General features: G+C 42.8%; 2 protein-coding genes across 5 annotated transcripts in view; both read left to right on the forward strand.

The window, feature by feature from the left end:
* Window positions 1-1,605: 1,605 nt before the first annotated feature.
* CFAP53 (cilia and flagella associated protein 53) lies at window positions 1,606-15,095 on the forward strand. Of its 2 annotated transcripts, none has more exons than XM_072416452.1 (9): window positions 1,606-1,699; window positions 4,593-4,690; window positions 6,537-6,766; window positions 7,952-8,125; window positions 9,478-9,781; window positions 10,720-10,938; window positions 11,562-11,778; window positions 12,998-13,100; window positions 14,218-15,095. In XM_072416452.1, exons 2-9 carry the CDS (start codon window positions 4,613-4,615, stop codon window positions 14,456-14,458), a joined length of 1,566 nt encoding a protein of 521 aa, XP_072272553.1. In that variant the 5' UTR covers window positions 1,606-1,699; window positions 4,593-4,612; the 3' UTR covers window positions 14,459-15,095. The 2 variants fall into 2 exon arrangements, with proteins under 2 accessions (XP_072272553.1, XP_072272554.1); XM_072416453.1 differs by having other exon boundaries at window positions 1,606-1,693.
* A 3,775-nt stretch (window positions 15,096-18,870) lies between these two features.
* MYO5B (myosin VB) overlaps window positions 18,871-19,917 on the forward strand; it is a 138,132-nt gene continuing 137,085 nt past the window's right edge. For 2 of the 3 annotated variants that reach the window (XM_072416454.1, XM_072416455.1), the window contains exon 1: window positions 18,871-19,039. In XM_072416454.1, coding sequence (XP_072272555.1) covers window positions 19,013-19,039 — 27 coding nt within the window. In that variant the 5' untranslated portion in view covers window positions 18,871-19,012. The remainder of the gene's footprint in view (window positions 19,040-19,917) is intronic. The other variant, XM_072416456.1, reaches the window with a different exon arrangement.

The following is a 19,917-nucleotide window of genomic DNA, read 5'->3' on the forward strand; positions in this document are numbered from 1 at the left end:
ACCAGAATGTAATATGTATAGAAAGTATACTTGTGTTTTTTCTTTAGACACATGTGACAAAGCAGAAGAAGCAGATTCTTCATCATATAAAAATGTATTAGCTCCTATTCCAGGATCAGCCCAGTCTGAAGTCTGGACCTTGGGCCTGTCGTGCAGGTATGTATCCTGATTAAAGGTATCTCAGATCAGCAGATCACCTTTGTCATGACTTTGTAATTACATGCTCTGTCATGTACCATGTGCTCTCGAGTCACAAGGCAATCACATTGTGGAATGTGGGTGTAGCTTAGTTCCTATATCGCCGGACATATCCTCGAAGATACTGACGATGTTTCAGAATTGCTTAAAAAAGCAAAATCTTTAGTGATCTAGCAATGTTGTCTTTTAACATATACTTCTTTCTGAGAATGAGTAAAGGGTACTAATAAACCCCCGCATATGATATCTGGAGTCCTTTTGAAGATTACCATAAACTCACTCAAAATAAAAAATCCACATTGTTTATGGGCGGCAGGATGTGGGGCCCTATACCTTAACAACTGTTGAACAATGACATAGCACCTGGTATGGTGCCGGAAAAGGGGTGCAAATTCACTACCCCCTTTTCCTGTATTATACAAGCCATTTGCTGAATAAGGCCTAGTTAGACCCCTAAGGGAAACTTCATTACTCCCCCCCAAAGCATGTTGTTTATCCTCCCTGGAGAATATAAAAGTATTTTTTAATGCACAAGACTTTTAAATTTAAAACTACCTAATATTTTAAATTTCCCACCTGGTCCCGCCCCCCAGCCGCATGCTGGAACGACCCATGCCCGCCGGGCATCTGTGACCCCTGGCCTTGCGTCCCCAACATTCACATGCTGGGGATGCAGATACCAGGTGGGCATTGCCAGGCTACACAGATGCCGGGCGTTGCTGGAGGACGTCGCGGGCACCGCTGAAAGACGCCGCGGGCACGTGGGGACCAGGAAAGCTTTATAACTTTCTTACAAGTCCACCCTGATGGTGGCTCGAGGTTTACGGCTTTTGGTTTTGAAAATTAAACTTCAGCCACACTCGGGAATACCGTCAGGGAGGTTTAATGATTTGTTTATTAATAATGTTCTATTTAAAGTTGTATAAAAACTATTTCCAGACAAACTGTAGTTTTTATTTAAATTTCTATCTATTTTCATTTTACCCCTCTCTCCTCTCTGCTTTATATGGTGGAGTGGTTTTGTAGTTCACATAGGATAGCTTGAAGAAAAACATTGAGACTTTAGTTCAGAGCACAGGGAAGTGACAAGGATTCTGGATTTCTAGCAGGATGTACTTTCAGAAATTATTCTTAAGTTAAAAAAGAAAGCAAATGCAGAACCACATCTAAGGACTGATTAGCTGCAATAAATACACACACAATATTTTGGGTTTTATTTTGGTTTTATAACAAAAAGTCCCAACAATCACATCAAGCTGCAGACTGACTATAATAGCCCAGGCAGACCAGTGGTGTGGATCAGTACTCTGGCTCCCTCTGCTGGCTGATTTATAAATTGACACTTTCCCTTGCCTCTTCCTATGTTTTGTTTACATGCCGTAGCTAGGGGGCGGTGATGTCATTTCCGGAGTCGGCGTTACCGGGGAGACGGGATGCAGAAGGCGAGCTGTTCTCTGGACAGGGCTCGGGATATTGGAACGTTCTCCCCCCGGAGGTGCCGGTAATGTGTGGTGGATGTGAGCAGTGTGTGTGTATTAGAGCTGGATAAACCTACACAGAGCCTGTACTGTTCTCTGCCTTCAGGTTATCCATTTGCAGTAACTGAGCACTACAAGTGGCAGCATTCCCTACCACCAGGGCATTCTGGGATTTGTAGTTCAACAGCACGTGGGCACATTTGAATTCAACCACTTTTGGGGCAAACATTGTTTTCTTCATTAAAGTAGAGGTGCATGGTTTGATCATTGCAAAGAGAACCTGTCATCAGCAAGCCCAGAATCTCACAAATAAATATGTGGGTGATATAACAAAGAATATAATAGGGCTGAGATGGTCATGTGATGTCTGACTCCTTTCCCTGGCTTGTCTTTGCTTTCCATGACATGTGAAAAGAATAGGAGAATCCTAAAGCAAAGGTCACTATCATGGGATAACCTGGGTGATTCAGTAAACCTGGAATGGATTTCTTAAAAAGCATTTTTTTTTTTGTGCAAATTTTTTAAATCCTGTATCAGGTCAAATTCAGGATTGCTTGGTCACCCAGGTTTACCCATGGTAGTCTATCTTCTCCAGTCTTGGAGAGCTCTAATAAATCAGACCCATTGCCGGCTGCAGCAAAACGCTCCTTATGTGAAGACGTAACAGGTAAAATAAGTACAGTGCCGACTTTCATGTGAGAGTTGGGCAAGATGACCGGGGTAAAGCAAATCAAAGGACAAACATAGGACAATTATTATTTCATGCAGCATTCAGTAGCAGCGCCTCGGTGCCTTTCTTCCTGTTCCATGATTTCAATACTCACAGAGCTTTTCCATAGCCCTGATTTATTAAAGCTCTCCAAGGCTGGAGAGGATAGACTTTCATCTGTGAAGCTGGGTGATCCAGCAGATTTCTTCAAAGTCATTTGCTAGCTAATGTTTTGAATTCTGGTCCAGATCCGTTTCAGGTTTGCTGGATCACTCAGCTTCACTGATAAAAGTCTATCCTCTCTAGCCTTGGAGAGCTTTAATAAATCAGGCCAATAGAGTCAATTTATAAAGCAGTGAATCCGACATTCACTGAAACATTCCCTGGTGGAAAATCAATTGAATTGAAACACAATGAATGTTTCAGTGAATGTCAGATTCACTTCTTTATAATCAGACCCCTTTGTGACAGTGTGTGTCAGGGGTTACATATATAAGGAAAGGTTTGAAAAATTAGAGACTGGCACAGATCTAAAACATTTTTTAATTAGAGGGAATCTTTGCAGTCCTTGAGTTTTGCTTATCCTGCAATTCTCATTACATTACCTCTGCAGCTGATCCTTATTGAACTGTTATGCATGGAGGGTGGGGATGTATGTACAGGGATAAATATTACCTCCTGTTTGTCATCAGATTTACTTTCTTTACTGTTACATTCATTAATTGCAAGGTATTCAGATGTGTTCTCTCCACTATTAGGTAAATGTTATATGGTCACATGATCTTCTCTTCATTGGCTTCCATTTCACCTGAGAATCAAATTCAAGCTCCTGTGTTTTGCCTTCAAATCCCTCCACAGTTCTTGTCCCACTTACCTCTATGACCTGATAGAAAAATACTCCTATAGCCGCTCTCTTTGCTCCTCCGATGACCGACTACTGACTTCCTCAGGCATAACCTCATCACATGCAGGGCTCAGAGACTTTTCCAGAGCTGCCCCAACTCTCTGGAATGGGCTTCCTCGTCCTATTCAGCTTGCTCCTACTTTCTGCTCATTTAAAAGAGCTCTCAAAACCCAAGGCTTCAACCCCATCTACCTGTTCCTTCTGTCTCCAAAACCATCACTACTTCCTTTCACTACATATCACCCCTCCTATTATGTGTTACGTCCCCCACCTCCTAGATTGTAAGCTCTTTGGGGCAGGGTCCTCTCCTCCTCCTGTGTCACTGTCTTTATCTGTCTGTCATTTGCAACCCCTATTTAATGTACAGCTCTGTGCAATATGTTGGCGCTATATAAAGCCTGATAATTATTATTATTAATAATAATAATGTCACACATAAAAATTGGCTTCCCCCCTCTATTCAGCCAACTTTTTTTTTGTCTGCATAAAGTGACTGGGAAAGAATGGGTGAAAGTGGCTTTTTTTAGGTCTTTGATCTTTTTGGAGACATTTTCCTTAACTTCCTGTCTCTGTAATACCCATACAAAAAATTGGGGGGGGCAGGAGTCTCGCAATAATGCCCTATAGAGGATGCAGAGCAGAGGAAGAATTTTAGTGCACATAGAAAGGTTCATTTGGTTGCTGGACTAGGATATCACTTGTTGGGAATACTCTTACAAATATACTTACAACCTGTAAGAACGACTTCTGGTGGGTGGGAGCGGCACTTCTGAGTTCTAGAGGTAAATGGTTGGCTGGTGTCACCCTATTATTATTATATAGTTTTTTTTTTTATAGCAGCAAAATTATACACAGCCCTGTACAAAGTTCATAGTGATGTCACTAGCTGTCCCTTGGAGGAGCTCACAATTCTAATGTCCCTACCATAGTCATATGTCATTAATACAATCTAAGGTCACTTTTTGGGGAGAAGCCAATTAACCTAACTGCATGTTTTTGGAATGTGGAAGGAAACCCACAAGGGGAGAACCTTCAAACTCCATGCAGATAGTGTCCTGGATGAGATTCCAATCTCGGACCCGGCACTGCAAAGGCCAGAGTGCTAACCACTGAGCCACCCTATGTGGATAGACGGAAGCAATGAATGATGGCAGGGTGTTGACTGGACATTGGTTTCAGGTCAGTGACAGAATAGGCACCGAAGCAGTTGAGAAACCTAACTGTCTAACTGCCTTTGTGCACAACTGTTTAATGTACCTATACCCAACACTGTGTTTAAACATTTCTCCTTATGTCCCTGTAGACATCTAAATAGAAGGAGCCATGATGATGCTAAGCCAGAGGAACAGACCACTGCGTTGCAGGGAGGTTACTGGTCCCACTCCGCATTCCGTGGCTGTGGTAAGTTCTCACATTCAGCTTTCTAATGCCTAGAAAATGACTGAAAAAGTCAATAAATGTTCCAGAACTTATCGCATAACATTTCAATGTAACATTAAAGCCCAACTCTGGTCAAATATTCATTTTAAAATAAAATGGACCGCCAGTAAGTGAACAGAATAAAAGTGAACAGAATAAAAGAACAACTCAGGATAAAGTACTTAACTTCAGATCAGAGCTGCAGTGCTTCTTTTTAACCAGAGCTTTTTGAGTTGATTGACCACCACTTTCATTCAAGTCAGAGTATTATGAATACAGGGTGCCATTGTCCTTCCCCCAGAAGGGGGCATCACAAATTAAATGGGCTGTACAAGGTCACACTACCTTTCCGTATTTGTGTTTTAAATATATTCTGAAGTACCCGCACCTCTGGGACTTAGATTTTAGCATAGAGATTATGCTGCTAATATAGGAAGACTTTGAGTGACCCAACAATATACACAATGACTTTTAAAGCAATATAGGTTACTGTTGCTGGCCTAGTTTTAAAAATACTGCTTACCTGGTTGGTCTTCTAATCCTCTGCAATTACCTTTCTTTAGAATTCAGCAATAGCAGCTTTCATAATATTTCAGTGGTATTTCCACTTTAATGCCCAACTGTGGAAAATGTGGAAAAAAAACAGCAGGCTGCATCTGCTGCCTGTAGCTGTGACCACAGTAATTCCATTCAGCCAGTTGATGTCCCTAGTCCTATAGGTTGATGATTCAGTTTACAAGAAAACGAATGTGAGGTTCTAAGGACATGAGCTCCATGACTGCTATCTGTGGAGGTGTTTCTGTTGCATAGTTGCAAGTGGACCCTGAGGATACTAACCTGTCCCCATTCTATTGAGGCTGCTGCTGACCTCTCGCTACCTCTCTTCTGCATTAAGATCTGTGGCCATCTTGATTCGGCAGGCAGGGATGATGGGTTCATTCAGTCCTGGCACCTGCAGGGGGAACAAACATTTCTGGGTATCTCTGGCAAAAAACGTTGAGCTCCACATATGCAGCTCAGGCACTTTCTGTTCTAAGTACAGAGTGGTCATCCATGATTCAAATGATGCCGATGAAGATATGTCAGATTTGCTCTCAGCAAGATTGCAATATGAATTAAAGTTGAACCAAAGCTCCACTGTAAATATCTGGCAGCAGGCAGGACTTTATTGCAGAAAAGGTCAGGCAATGGGCCTGATATAGTAAAGCTCTCCAAGGCTGGAGAGAATACACTTTCATCAGTGAAGCTGGGTGATCCAGCAAACCTGGAATGGATCTTGTTCAGGATTCAAAACATTTACTAGCAATCCATTCCAGGTTTGCTGGATCACCCAGCTTCACTGATGAAAGTGTAGTCTCTCCAGCCTTGGAGAGCTTTACTAAATCAGGCCCATTGCCTGACCTTTTCTGCAATAAAGTCCTGCCTGCTGCCAGATATTTACAGTGGAGCTTTGGTTCAACTTTAATTCATATTGCAATCTTGCTGAGAGCAAATCTGACATATCTTCATCGGCATCATTTGAATCATGGATGACCACTCTGCACTTAGAACAGAAAGTGAAGGCAAATCTTCCCAGCAGGAATTAAACAGCAAGAAATAACTGACAGTGCAGAGATCACGGGTCAGTAACAGTTAAGTAGAAGCCTCTCCTGGGTGATTATGCTGCTGGATAAAGCTAGAACATAATTTGATGTAAGCTAATTGAAATCTGTGCTGTATGTTTAAAAGGAAATCTTTACAGCTAGCCAGAACCTCTTTACTTTTCACGTGAAAAAAATTGAAAATGGATATGAACTGTTCAGTGACCCTTTTTATCCTCTTTGTGCAGAAAGCCAAATTCCCTACTGGCAGACCACATGACTATATCACATTAGAGCGCAGAAAGCACGATGACCTGCGTGAGCAGATGTTGGCCTTCACCAAGGACAATGACATTAAAGATTTGAAGAGTAAATGGGAGCTGATCACAGACCACAAGATACTACACAATACTGTCCAGAGGAAGGTGAATGAGACAATGGAAGATTATCGGATGCAAGTTGAGGAACGCAGAGACAGGTCATTATTACTAACCATTAAAGTACAACTAAACCCAAAACACAAAAATGTAATGTGGCAAATTAATTTCCCCAAAATTTCTAGGTGCAAACACTCCCTGTTCCTTCATGTCTACACTCATTTCCCCACTGTATGCATGGGGCAGACATGGTTGCCACACAAGCTGGACTTCAGTCATGTCTCTTTTGTTCATCTCCATTTCATGGTGGATAGATGGGAATAGTAGTTTACAGAATAAATATAATGGTGTTTGAGATGTCTTTTCAGCTCACAAAAAGTAACAATTTCCTGCAAATAGATTTCATTTATTCCTTTAAAAGGATAAGGGTTTCCATCGCCATGTTTATACAGGTTCTATATCTTACTTTAAAATAGAAGTATTAGATGAAGTAGCTGACTTAAAGTGGAACTAAACCCTGCTCTACTCACCTGTCACTGTTCCCGCACAGGGTGCCACCATCTTCTTTTTTTCTCTTTCTTCTTGTGATCCTAATCCTAGCCATCCAAATCTGCTGAGCCAGGTTGACGTAACTCACGCACAAGCATGCAGGAGTTTCTTCAGTCCTGGCAAGCACAATGAAAGCTGGGATTGCTGGGAATCCTAGGCATGCGCATGCTCAGCATTTTGACAGTTAACTGGTGCTCAGCATTTTGACAGTTAACTGGTGCAATCAGGTAGGTAAGAATGATTGCAGAAGGGACATCCCATGTCTCTTTTTTCAATAATGCCCTGCCTGATTTCAAATTTTTAAAAGGTATTTTAGTTCTTCTTTAACATGGCCATGGTAGTCTAATATTGCAAATAGTTCCAGTCTGTATATGAAACATTCCTGTTTTTTATTTGCTGTGTTTGCTGTATACATATGCAAAGCAGACATATTGGTAAACATTGAAAGCACACAAAGTGTTATTATGTGTAAAACGAACAAGCAACTCTAATGGGGGCTCCCATATGTCATGTTGTTCACCCCATGCCCACCTCATGAATATCACAAGACTTTCAATCAAATAATTACTAGTTGGGAAGAATGATCAATAGAAAAATCTGTGTGAGTGCCAGGAAATACTTTCCTGGCTAATAAAGCTATCAGAAAAATGTTTACTGGCAGGGCGTTCAATTTTCAAGTTTAGAATTCAATACAGGTTAACATGTAAGCTTGACCATTCTTTTATTCCATGAGGCAGACTGAAGGCCTTGCTGGAAACCGAAGAACTGAAGTACATCCAAGAGATGGAATCCATGGAGGAGACCACTCTGGAGAGACAAGCTAAGATGCGAGAGAGAGCCAGAAGCCTTCGAGAGAGACGAGAAAAGGAAAGACTGGCGCTGGTGGCAGAAAAACGTGACCAGCAGTTCAGGTAACTCAGGATCTCATCACTATCAGAGCCTAGCATGGGTTAGCATTTAAACTTAGGAATCAATGGGAAACTTAGGAATCAAAAATAGGAAAATAATGTTTGTAGAAGAACAAATTGTAGGTACAATGTGAATAGTTATATGGCAGCCATGTACAATAATTAACTAAAAGTCCCCAGTATATGTAGGATACAATTTACTATTGTGCTCAGTGTTTTGAGGAATGTAGTACAAAAAAAAAAAAGTGAAAATAGATCATAGCAAATAATTGAACGCTCCATTAAAAATAAAGAAGAAACGTTTGGGGTTAGGAATGAGCCACTGAACTGCAAGGTGAGGGAATACTGTGGTGCACAGGAGACCAACACGTAGCATGGTGAGTGGCCACATCAAGGGTGAAAGAAGAAGAAGGGTGTGACATTTTTTTTTGTGTCTTCAGGACAGAGAATTAGAGGAAATCTTCTAAATGAGGACACAGACACACAAAAAAGAGTATCTACTCCATTAAAAATTGAAACAAGCTTATCATAATTATATTTTAAAATATAAAGACAAAACTTTTTTTATATTTGGGTTTTGTAGTCGGAGATTACAACCGCTGTTTGGTTTTAAATGTACTCACAATTCACAATTTTCACTTCAGCTTAAGAATTTCACTATCACTGGAAATTATACTATACATTATCACTTGTAATTTCTTGCTGAGTCTGCGGGAAGTGAAGAGAAATCTCCCTATTATTTTTATTACACCGTATTTATATAGCGCTATCATATTACGGAGCGCTGTACAAAGTCCATAATCATGTCACTAGCTGTCCCTCAAAGGGACTTCCAATCTAATGTCTCTACCATAGTCATATGTCTTTAATACAGTTTAAGGTAAATTTTTGGGGGTGGCCAATTAACCTCACTGCATGTTTTTGGGATGTGGGAGGAAACTGGAGTACCAGGAAGAAACCCATGCAAACATGAGAACCTGCAAACTCCATGCAAATAATGTCCTGGATGGGATTTAAACCTGGGACTTACCACAGCACTTACCTCTGAGCCACTGTGCTGCTCCCTAGTGAGACACAGATGACAAAAAAACAACAGTTTTAACCCTCCCCTATCCAAAATGAAAATGTTGGGCTTTAGATTCTTTAAGCACAGATTAATGCCTCCTAAGTTCTTTTCACTGTAGGCTGAGAAAAGTGAATTCAAGTGGGAGTAAGGAATGGGTTTTATGAAAAGAATTTTAGACTATACTCCGTGGTCATTATCAGTATCCTGAAGATGCTGTCACCTTGTAGATACCAGGATGTACATTTTATTTAAATAAGTAGAACTTAATTCCTAAAAAAATATGTTTCAGGGAGCAGTGTGAGGAGCTGCGTGCTCTAAAGTCACGAATGCACCAGAATGAAGTGTGTACAGAGAGAATGGCTCAGTTGGCCCTGAAGGAAGAACTGGAGAGGCAGAGAAAGGAGGAAGAGAACCTGTTTGCTGAGCTCTGGGAGAGAGACCGCCTGGCCAAAGTGGAGAATGAGGAGAAGAAAACCCAGAGGCAAATGGAGCTGAACCGAGAAATGCTGGATGTCCTCCAAGCCCAGAGATCAGCTGCTGAGGCTCAGAGAATGGAGGATAAAAGGCTTAAAGAGGAGGAGGCCTATTTATTGGTAATGATTTTCTGCAGACATTGTGATTGAGGAAGTCAGGTATATTTTATAGGAGAATTTTGTTTTAAACAATTACGAATACTACAGGACTACAGGATGGGTGCTACTGTGTTACCACAATAAATGTGGTGTGACTAGGCCCCTTATGTGCTGAATAATGTTTATTTTTAATGTTTCTGAAAAATATTAGCTACAAAGTAGGACACGCAGTTTTTTTTTCTAAAGACAGTAGATTTCAAAACTAAGATATCATGTAAAAAAAAAAAACCTGGTAAATAATTATCTCCTTTTTTTGCAATGGGAGAGCAGTTAATATACATGATAGGAGCTGTCCAGCATCAAGGAAGACGATTGTCAGTTATGTAATTGCAGAGTAGAGAAACAAAATCTTGGGATATACTGTGTAAGATATTATAATTATTACACAGTATTTATATAGCACCAACATATTATGCAGCGCTGCACAAAGTCCATAATCATATCACTAGCTGTCCCTCAAAGGGGCTCACAATCTAATGTCTCTACCTCAGTCATTTGTTTTTAATACAATCTAAAGTCAATTTTGGGGGAAGCCAATTAACCTAATTGCATGTTTTTGAAATTTAGGGGGGGGGGGGGTCCGGACTACCCAGGGGAAACCCACACAAACACAGGGAGAACCTGCAAACTCCATGCAGATAGTGTCCTGGCAGAGATTCAAACCTGGGACCCAGCGCTGCAAAGGCCAGAGCACTAACCACTGAGCCACGGTGCTATCAGCCGTACTATCCAGTACATCAACAACTTATAGCAGATACGCCCAACTGTTATACCTTAAAATTTACAGCATTTTGGGTAGACTGAGACTCCTAATTCTAATGTATTAAAAACAATGAACATAATCTCTTTTAGCAATGTAAAAGATAGCAGTAACACTTATCCTCATGTACCCATGACAGGCAGAACAACGGAAGCTCATGAAGATGGAGGATGAACGTGCTTTGCGAGAAAAACAGCAAAAACAGTCTATGGTCAGGAATATGTTGGATCATTCCATCCGTCTGAAGATGAAGCGATTGGCTCGTGACCAGCAAGAGGAACTAGCGCTTGATATGAAGATCATGGAGCAGATCATGCAAGACACTCATGACGATACAGAGGAGAAGCGCCAGAGGAAGGTAAGGGTTAGATTACAATGAGAGCAAAATGAAAGATCAAATCTATAAACTATGAAAGTGGCACATTTATGGTTCTGTATTTGTAATATTATACATGATACATTTATATAGTTCCGGTGAGCCTGTGTTGTAACCCACACACCTTATACACCAAAGCCAAGAAGATGTGTGCACTTTTTTCTGCTTTAGTTTTTGTTGACCCCATTGTGCCTCATGTATGCAGACTGAACAGTGGATTATTATAACTTTTATCCAGTATGCAGCCAGGTGAAACAGGGAACTGCAAAGCTGACCAAGTAACTAGTGGCTCCACAGTGCTCTGGCCCAAATCCATACAGCATTGGGGCTGTGTTTGGCATTTTAGTCAGTGCTTGGAGCATTGTGTTGTAGTGAACAGGATCATGAATGCTCTACTGTACCCATCCAAATAGTTCACAATTATGTAATTTCATGTGTATTTAGCCTAATTTTCTGCTTTTAAGTTTTAATGGGCAGCTTTCTGTGAAGAGTGTGGAGCAAAATTTTAAATTGCCCACCTAGCAGACTACCTACTGATCTATTTTTTTAGCAAGCTATGTCCAGTGTTCTTTAATCAGCATCATGACTCTTGTACCCATATTTAGCTGGAGATGCAGAAAGAACAGCAGATCTACCGACAGTACCTGACCCAGCAGCTGGAGGAGGAGAAGAGACAAGAAAGGGAGATGGACAAGCTGATAGAGGCAGAGCTGGAGAAATCTTGGGCTAAGAGGGCAGAGCAGGTGCGGCGGGAGAAGGAGGCCAGGAATCGGCTGATGAAGGATGTCATGGACACCAGAAGACATCAGATCCTCGAGAAGTGTAAGGAAACACATTAATTGAATAAAGTTTTGAATTAATTGTTAATAAAATGTAAATGTAATATACACAATTTACAGTTACATAGTTAGTCAGGATGAAAAAAGACATAGGTCCATCAAGTTTAACCGCTAGGGAAATAAACATATCCCAGATATAAAACCCTATGGACATAGTTGATCTAGAGGAAGGCAAAAAAAAACTTGGTACAATAGGGGAAAAAAATCCTTCTTGATTCCCTGAGGCAATGGAATGTTCCCTGGATCAACAGTCTCGTTATTGTTACTTTAAAGCCTTAATACCCAGTTATATTCTATGCTTCTAGTAATCATTCAGCTTTTTCTTAAAACAATCTATAGTAGTTGCTGAAGATTCCACATTTTCACAGATCTTACAGTAAAGAATCTCTTCCTTATCCGGAAATTAAACTTCTTTTCCTCCAGACGCAAAGAGTGCCTTCTTGTTCTTTGTAATGATCTTGTGGTGAATAGTTGGGAAGAGAGTTCTCTATATGGACCATTTATATATTTATACAGGGTGATCATATCCCCCCTTAAACGTCTCTTCTCAAGGGAGAATAGATTCAGTTCAGCTAATCCCTCCTCATAGCTGAGCTCCTCCATTCCTTTTATTAGATTAGTAATTATCCTTTTTGTGAACTGGTGGCCAAAACTGGACTGCATATTCCAGATGTGGTCTGACCAATGCTTTGTACGGGGGCAGGATTATGTCTCTATCTCTCCATTTGGTTCACAAAACTCCAATAAACCTGACATGAAACCTAAGCAAAGTTCTTGGTACAGCTGAACTGGGTGCATCTTTGTTTCTGTCCTGTGGAATCCAAAGACTTCAGTTGCTGTAAATAGGAAAACCTACAGTGTCTTTCTTAATGCATATTTCTCATTCTTCATCATAAGGTGCATTTTACTTTAGGCACACATATTCCAGGTCATAGCCAATTTCTATTGTTACATTTTACCCTTTTATATATATCCATAGAGGTGTCAGAACAGAAAGCAGAGGATAGATGATTGTAGGTATACAGATGGTGACAGTTAAATCCTACTAGATTCCTCACACCTGGACACCGGTCCTTCCTCTACACTTTTGGTTGGATGATTTACTGGCTGATTGCTTTTCTGATGACAATTCAGCTTTTGTTCTGTTCTTGAGAAACCTTTTAGGACACCAAACACTTCTCCTCTTTCTGTTTTTTTTTTAGTGGAACGAAATGCAAAAGAACAGGAAGAACTGGCCCGGGATAAGGAACTTTTGGAAAAAGCTGTGGCGGAACACAAACAGCTCGAAATGGAAAGAAATGCCAGGTAGATTCATCTGGTCAACAAGGAAATAACAAGAAACTTTAATAAAAGTTACCTTTTTTTCATATTAAGGTGGAACTATAGTTCCATATTTAAAGCAGGTAGGATTTTTATTGTAGAATGGACAGGCAATGTCCCTTCCCCAGTAAAATACTTACCTGCTTGTTCACAATCTTCACAAGTAAACTGAGCTATGTAGGTACAGCTTATTGTAGGATGCCAGGATATGCTGGGTGCCTCGGCATCCCCTGGGGCTACCGGAGATAAATGAACTCCCGTGCATTGCATTCCTGCCTGGCCATTCAAGATGACTGAAGACCTGACACCTGAAAGAAAACCAGGTGAAGATGGGTTGGCATAAGGGCAGGTGAATGTCATTTTAAAAATTGTGATCACGCAGGTAAGGTAATTTTATTCCAGTGGGGACAGTGCCTGTAAAGCCAAGCCTTATTATTTAGCTTTGGATGGATAAGAAATGATTAAATCAATGTCAGTTTTTATTTTTGCTCTCTCTGTCCCATTGAATAGCATTCCAAAAAAGATGTAAGTACTCCTTAAAGAACTGTCATCTAATCCAGTGGACTTCAACCTTTTGCAAGTCGCGGACCCCTAACTGCACAGACTCTTGACCGCGCGTTGCGCATGTCACTCAAAGGGGTAGAAACTCCCCCAGAGTGACGTCATGATGCCAGAATCCGCACATTCTTCCATCGCAGGTCTGAGTCTGCAATGGGAGAATGGGCAGGTTGTGTCCAGAGACACAGCCAGCCCACCTCCCTGAGCCTGAGATGTCTCTGGGAGACATGGTCCCCAACTCTGGCCAGTGCACCCCTGTAAGCGGGGTCCTTCTTCTGATCCTGCTGGAGGGTGCACCAGCCAGAGCCACAGCCCACCTGTCAGACAGAACGGGGGATTGGGACCTCTGATCTAATCAACCCCCCCCCAGCGCATCACATTTTCTGTGAAGAGCATTTAGTGAACAACATCGAAAAGCTTTACAAACTCCATGTAGGCAGCATAATTGGGAATGCTGATGTGGATATATAGGGTGAGATCTGTAAGGGTATTATTTTTTGTGGGTTTGAATTTATAACGCTTGTATTAATGACTGTACTTTTAGGAAGGTAAAGAAGGCCCAGCAGTACCAGCAGCAGCTTCTATCTCAGGTGGCATACCAGCAACAGCTGCGAGGGGCAGAGAAGGAGGAAGAGTGCCGAGAGTATGAAGCTGGATTACAGGCAGAGAAATCATACCAACAGAAGCTGCATGACATCCTCTCCAGGCCGTACGTCCTCCAGGAGCATATCCACCCCTTGAGGAGAACGCGGATCTCCAGCCCTAAAGACTGGCTGCCCCAGTAATCCTGCATCCTTCTATCACACTGTCCTTAAAAGGCAACTCCACACAGAACTTTTGTTTTCATTTTAGATAGCACTGGGAAGTGTTAGAACCTTGATCAGGATTTTGGTGCTGTCTCTGGGACTAATAGGGAGATTTCCCTATAGCATTGTCACCAGGACAAGTAGTAAGAATCACCTATGAGGGCAAAGGCATTAATAAAAAGCTAGGAGATGATTTAGCCTAAACCAAACTGCTTCATGACTCAGTGACAACATTTGTAACAGGATGTGGGAAGATTTTTCTGGGGACATTGCAATAAAACCTGACAAGATTTCTAACCAATCACATTCTATCTAGGACTAAAACAAAAAGTTTTGCTAGAGTTACAATATACTTAAAAGGTTTGATCTACATGTTTAGCCAAATGCAAAACTGGGATGCAGGGCAGTGATATCAGCCTTTTACTTACTAACTATCTCTATGCCTGCACAATCCAAGTATCTGTTCTCATTGTCACAAAAGAACTGCAGATAAAGCTGTCTCAGATAATCTCTGTCTATGGTAACTAACAACGTGTTAAAGCACAACTCCAACTAATACATATTTTGATCCAATCGATGACGAAAAAATACACAAATATATATCTTTTTCAAGGAGTTTAAGTGCCATTTATTTATTTAGAACCACAGCTCTTGGTGCGATATTCCACCACATACATATTCAGTGGCAGTTTGTTCAGACACTAATATATAATATGTTAGAGATAACCAGAGCTCCCAAAGGAAGTTCACACATAGACAGGAAGAACATGCATACTCCATGCAGATAGCAACCCTTGACATCCTACAATGGCAGAAACACCACAGATACTTATATGTGAACAGTGATGGGCTTGCTGGTTCAGCTAGCAAGGTATTGACACCATAATGGTGAAGGTAAATGAACTCCTAGCAGTCTATCCCTGATGTCTTGTTCCTAGTGTGACATGGACCCAGCATGTGGAAACTGCACCATGTTTTTTTGGTTAGTAGACAAAGACAAAACAAGCATTGTATCCTGCATACAAAAAATGTGGGGTGGGGGGAGGGTATTTTGTGGCCCAGCCCAAACAGCTCAGAAAGAGTAGACCAGGTGACTGCTTTCCTGTGCCCTGGAGATGGGGAGTGAATTCTATGGGCCTGATGTATTAAAGCTCTCTGAGGCTGGAGAGGATACACTTTCATCAGTGAAGCTGGGTGATCCAGCAAACCTGGAATGGATCTGGTCCAGGACTGAAAACATTTGCTAACAAATAGCAAATAACTTCCATTCCAGGTTTGCCAGATCACCCAGCTTCACTGTTAAAAGTGTATCCTCTCCAGCCTTGGAGAGCTTTAACAAATCAGATCCTATGTCTTCTCTGAGCCCTGTTTACTTTGTGTGATTGCCCTGGAGGTCTGACTTTGAGAAGAGGCTTGCTGGGACCTGAACAATGCCTTTGTCAAAAAATCATTTTCTAAATACAGATGTAATACATGGTACAAACTGTTACCAGAGTTCACTCATTCAGCTACCTATTTAATCCCATTGACTTGCTGCACTTGTCCTAATACAAACTTCTACCCCAAGGACATATCCAGAAACAAACAAACAACATATAGTACATTATTTACAGCTAAAGTGGTGTTGGACAGAAATTAGTTATTAAAATACAAAAAAAACAATGCTACTGGAGATTCAGAGCACCCCCTGGTAATTCAGCATTGCAGTGTTATAATGAGCAGGGTTCATTAGCTATGTCCACTGTGGAGCAGCTAAAGGTCTGAATCAGTGGGAACTTCCTCAGAGAGAACACTGCTTCCAACAGCAAGGGTCTGTACAGCATGCTGCCAGGGAAAAGGATAAGGCTGGTTATAAATGTTTAAAAATTGTCGTTGGAAAGGATCTTTCATTAATCTTTCCAACGACAAAAAACTGAAAGATGCATGAATGAGCGCTGTACATATAGCGTCGTTCTGCTCTATAGAGAGGGGAGGGGGGAGAATGAGCGAGCAGCACCCCACTGCACTCTCTCCCCTTCACTTGTTTTAAGATTCGTGGATCCACTAGGACGGATCCATGAACAACATCCTATACAAGTCCTGAGGCAATCATCTGATTTGTAGCCTTAGGCTGCAACTGCCATCTCAAGAAGGCCAACTGTCACACTTTGCACAACTGTTGTGAGGCACCTGGAATATATTTAGTGAATTCAAACTGAAAAATGATTTGGGCTTTCAGCACTTTTTGTGTCAAAGATCTATAGCAAACATGCAGTTTATGAAAGTTGGGAAACTTTTTACTTTTTCTAAATTACTAACCAGACAATATTGAAGGATGGCTTGAACCTGGTGACTGGTTTTGAATGCAGACAACATTATTTCCTGCCTGTATTACCAGCTCTCTTTTATTTCCAAGTCTGCACTAAGCTACAACTCAAATTAAATTTATTCCCTGCAATGGAAAATAAACTTTTTTCAAAATATTTTTTAAGGCTCATCCAGTCCTTTAGGCTTGTGCCTTCCAAATAATCCTAGATTGTAAGATCTTCAGGGCAAGGTCCTATCCTCTTCCTGTCTTACTGTCTGTATCTGTATGTCATTTGCAACCCCTGTATATTGTACAGCCCTGCAAATTATGTTGGTGCTATATAAATCCTGTTTATTATTAATAATAATAATAATAATAATAATGTTTTTTTTTTACAACACTGAGGTTGCCTAGGTGGGTGTAATGAAACTAGACCCTCATATTGATATTAGAAAAGACAGGAAAGAACAAACAACAATTTATTCAGAAAAGAGAAATGTACAAATCTTAAAAAATACATGTAGTTTACCTAGAAAACTTTTATTTCCCAGTAAGGCTGCAGTTAAACTATCCTACAAAGCAGACAGGTGTTACATGGATGACATTAGTATACCACTAGAGGGCACTACAAGCTGCTATTTGTATCAGGCATTCCTCTATACAGGTACTCTGGCGCTGCAAAATGCACACACAATTACTGTCCCAATGTAATCTCCAAGAACTCTCCCATGGGCCCAATGTGATTCCTGAGTACTCTCCCATGGGGCCAACCTCTGGCTCGGTTTACAGTCTGAACACTGTGTGTGGTGGACCCCTGACCTGATTTAAAGGCTGAGTGCTCTTATATGGGGTGGACCCCTGGCCTGGTGTGGGGTCTAAGCAATGTCACATGTAGCGGACCTTTGGCCAGCCTAGATCTGGATGCTCCTATGGGGTGGACCACTGGCCCAATGTAAGGTCTGAGGGCTCTTATGTGATTTAGATCTTGGTCCTTACACTTGGTCCCCTGGCTAGGTGTAAGGCCTGGGCACTCTCATATTGCCTGTTCCCCTAGTTTGGTGTAAGGCCTGGGCACTCTCATATATCCTGGTCCCCTGGCTCGGTGTAAGGTCTGGGCACTCTCATATTGCTTGGTCCCCTGTCTCGGTGTAAGGCCTGAGCACTCTCATATTGCCTGGTCCCCTGGCTCGGTGTAAGGCCTGGGCAGTCTCATATTGCCTGGTCCCCTGGTTTGGTGTAAGGCCTGAGCACTCTCATATATCCTGGTCCCCTGGCTCGGTGTAAGGTCTGGGCACTCTCATATTGCCTGGTCCCCTGTCTCGGTGTAATGTCTGGGCACTCTCATATTGCCTGGTCCCCTGCTTTGGTGTATGGCATGGGCACTCTCATATTGCCTGGTCCCCTGGTTTGGTGTAAGGCCTGGGCACTCCCATATTGCCTGGTCCCCTGGCTCGGTGTAAGGTTTGGGCACTCTCATATTGCCTGGTCCCCTGGCTCGGTGTAAGGCCTGGGCATTCTCATACCGGTATTGCCTGGTCCCCTGGTTTGGTGTAAGGCCTGGGCACTCTCATATTGCCTGGTCCCCTGGTTTGGTGTAAGGCCTGGGCACTCTCATATTGCCTGGTCCCCTGGTTCAGTGTAAGGCCTGGGCACTCTCATATTGCCTGGTCCCCTGGTTCGGTGTAAGGCCTGGGCACTCTCATATTGCCTGGTCCCCTGGCTCGGTGTAAGGCCTGGGCACTCTCATATTGGACCCTGGCCCGATATACCACCTGGGCATGTGTTGGATGGACCCCTGGCCCCATGTCAGTGCCAGGAAGAACCTAAACAATACCTATGATGGGTGTGGGGGAGGTGAACATGGAAGGTAGGTCTCTTCCCACTCCATTAATAGTCTATAGACACTTTACAGGAGAAGCAAATGTAAATAAATGGAGGTGATCAGTGTGTGTCAGAGAAAGTCCCCTCTGTGTACATGGGAGGTTTGTGTGACAGGTGTGGCCCCACAATGTGTGTGTGCTGAGTGTCAGTGTCCCCCGGTGTAGCTCAGTGTATCAATCACTGTGTCAGTGTGTAGCACGGTGTCAGTCGGTGTGTCAGTCGCTATGGCAGTGGGTGTTGCTCCTGCTGACCCCGCCCCCTACCTGTGCTGGGAGCGGTGGGGCGGAGTCTCGGATCCCGGGCTGTGTAGTCGGCGGTGATCTCCGTAGTCCAGGGCTGTATGGGGAGCATCGGGGATCGCAGAAATGTCGGTGTATGAGCTGTACTCCCGGGTAAGTGTCACGGTTCCTTCTATCACTGCCCTGTACAACTTTATCACTGCCGGGTCGGTGCTGGGCACTGCGGGGCTGCCTGCACTCTGTGCTGGGGACACGGGAGAAATACCTGTGCCTGCTGGGGACACCGGGATCTGTGCTGGGGACACGGGAGATATACCTGTGCCTGCTGGGGACACCGGGATCTGTGCTGGGGACACCGGGATTTGTGCTGGGGACACCGGGATCTGTGCTGGGGACACGGGGGATATACCTGTCCCTGCTGGGGACACCGGGATCTGTGCTGGGGACACCGAGATCTGTGCTGGGGACTCCGGGATCTGTGCTGGGGACACGGGAGATATACCTGTGCCTGCTGCGGACACCGGGATCTGTGCTGGGGACACGGGAGATATACCTGTGTCTGCCGGGGACACCGGGATCTGTGCAAGGGACACCGGGATCTGCACTGGTGACTGCCGGAGCACTGAGATCTGTATTGGTTACAGCTGGGGACACTGACAACTATGCTGGGACACTGCTGGGAATGCTGGAAGCTATACTGGTGACACTGATAGCTATATTGGGGACTGCACTGGGGACACTGTGAGTTATACTGGTGACTACACTGATCTCTATACTGGTCTGTACTGGGGACACAGGACAGCACTGATCCCCATACTGGTAATGATTGAGTACTCTTTTCATGTAGTTTGGCGTCACATACTGTAGGGGACGCTCATACAAACATTGAATGACAGCTGGGGTAGTGTATTGGTTATAGGAAGTGATGATATTGTCACCAGTGGGGACAATATATGTGACTGGTAAAGGACTGGTGACACCTGATATATGTGACTGGTAAAGGACTGGTGACACCTGATATATGTGACTGG

This window comes from Pyxicephalus adspersus, chromosome 6 (assembly GCF_032062135.1).
Source record: "Pyxicephalus adspersus chromosome 6, UCB_Pads_2.0, whole genome shotgun sequence".
Lineage (NCBI taxonomy): Eukaryota > Metazoa > Chordata > Amphibia > Anura > Pyxicephalidae > Pyxicephalus > Pyxicephalus adspersus.

Bases quoted from the DNA above. Each gene is read 5' to 3' on its own strand.
- CFAP53 (XM_072416452.1), top strand. From the start codon at position 4,613: ATGATGATGCTAAGCCAGAGGAACAGACCACTGCGTTGCAGGGAGGTT. The intron at 4,691-6,536 runs GTAAGTTCTCAC...CTCTTTGTGCAG, and splicing joins CTCCGCATTCCGTGGCTGTG to AAAGCCAAATTCCCTACTGG. The intron at 10,939-11,561 runs GTAAGGGTTAGA...ACCCATATTTAG, and splicing joins AGGAGAAGCGCCAGAGGAAG to CTGGAGATGCAGAAAGAACA.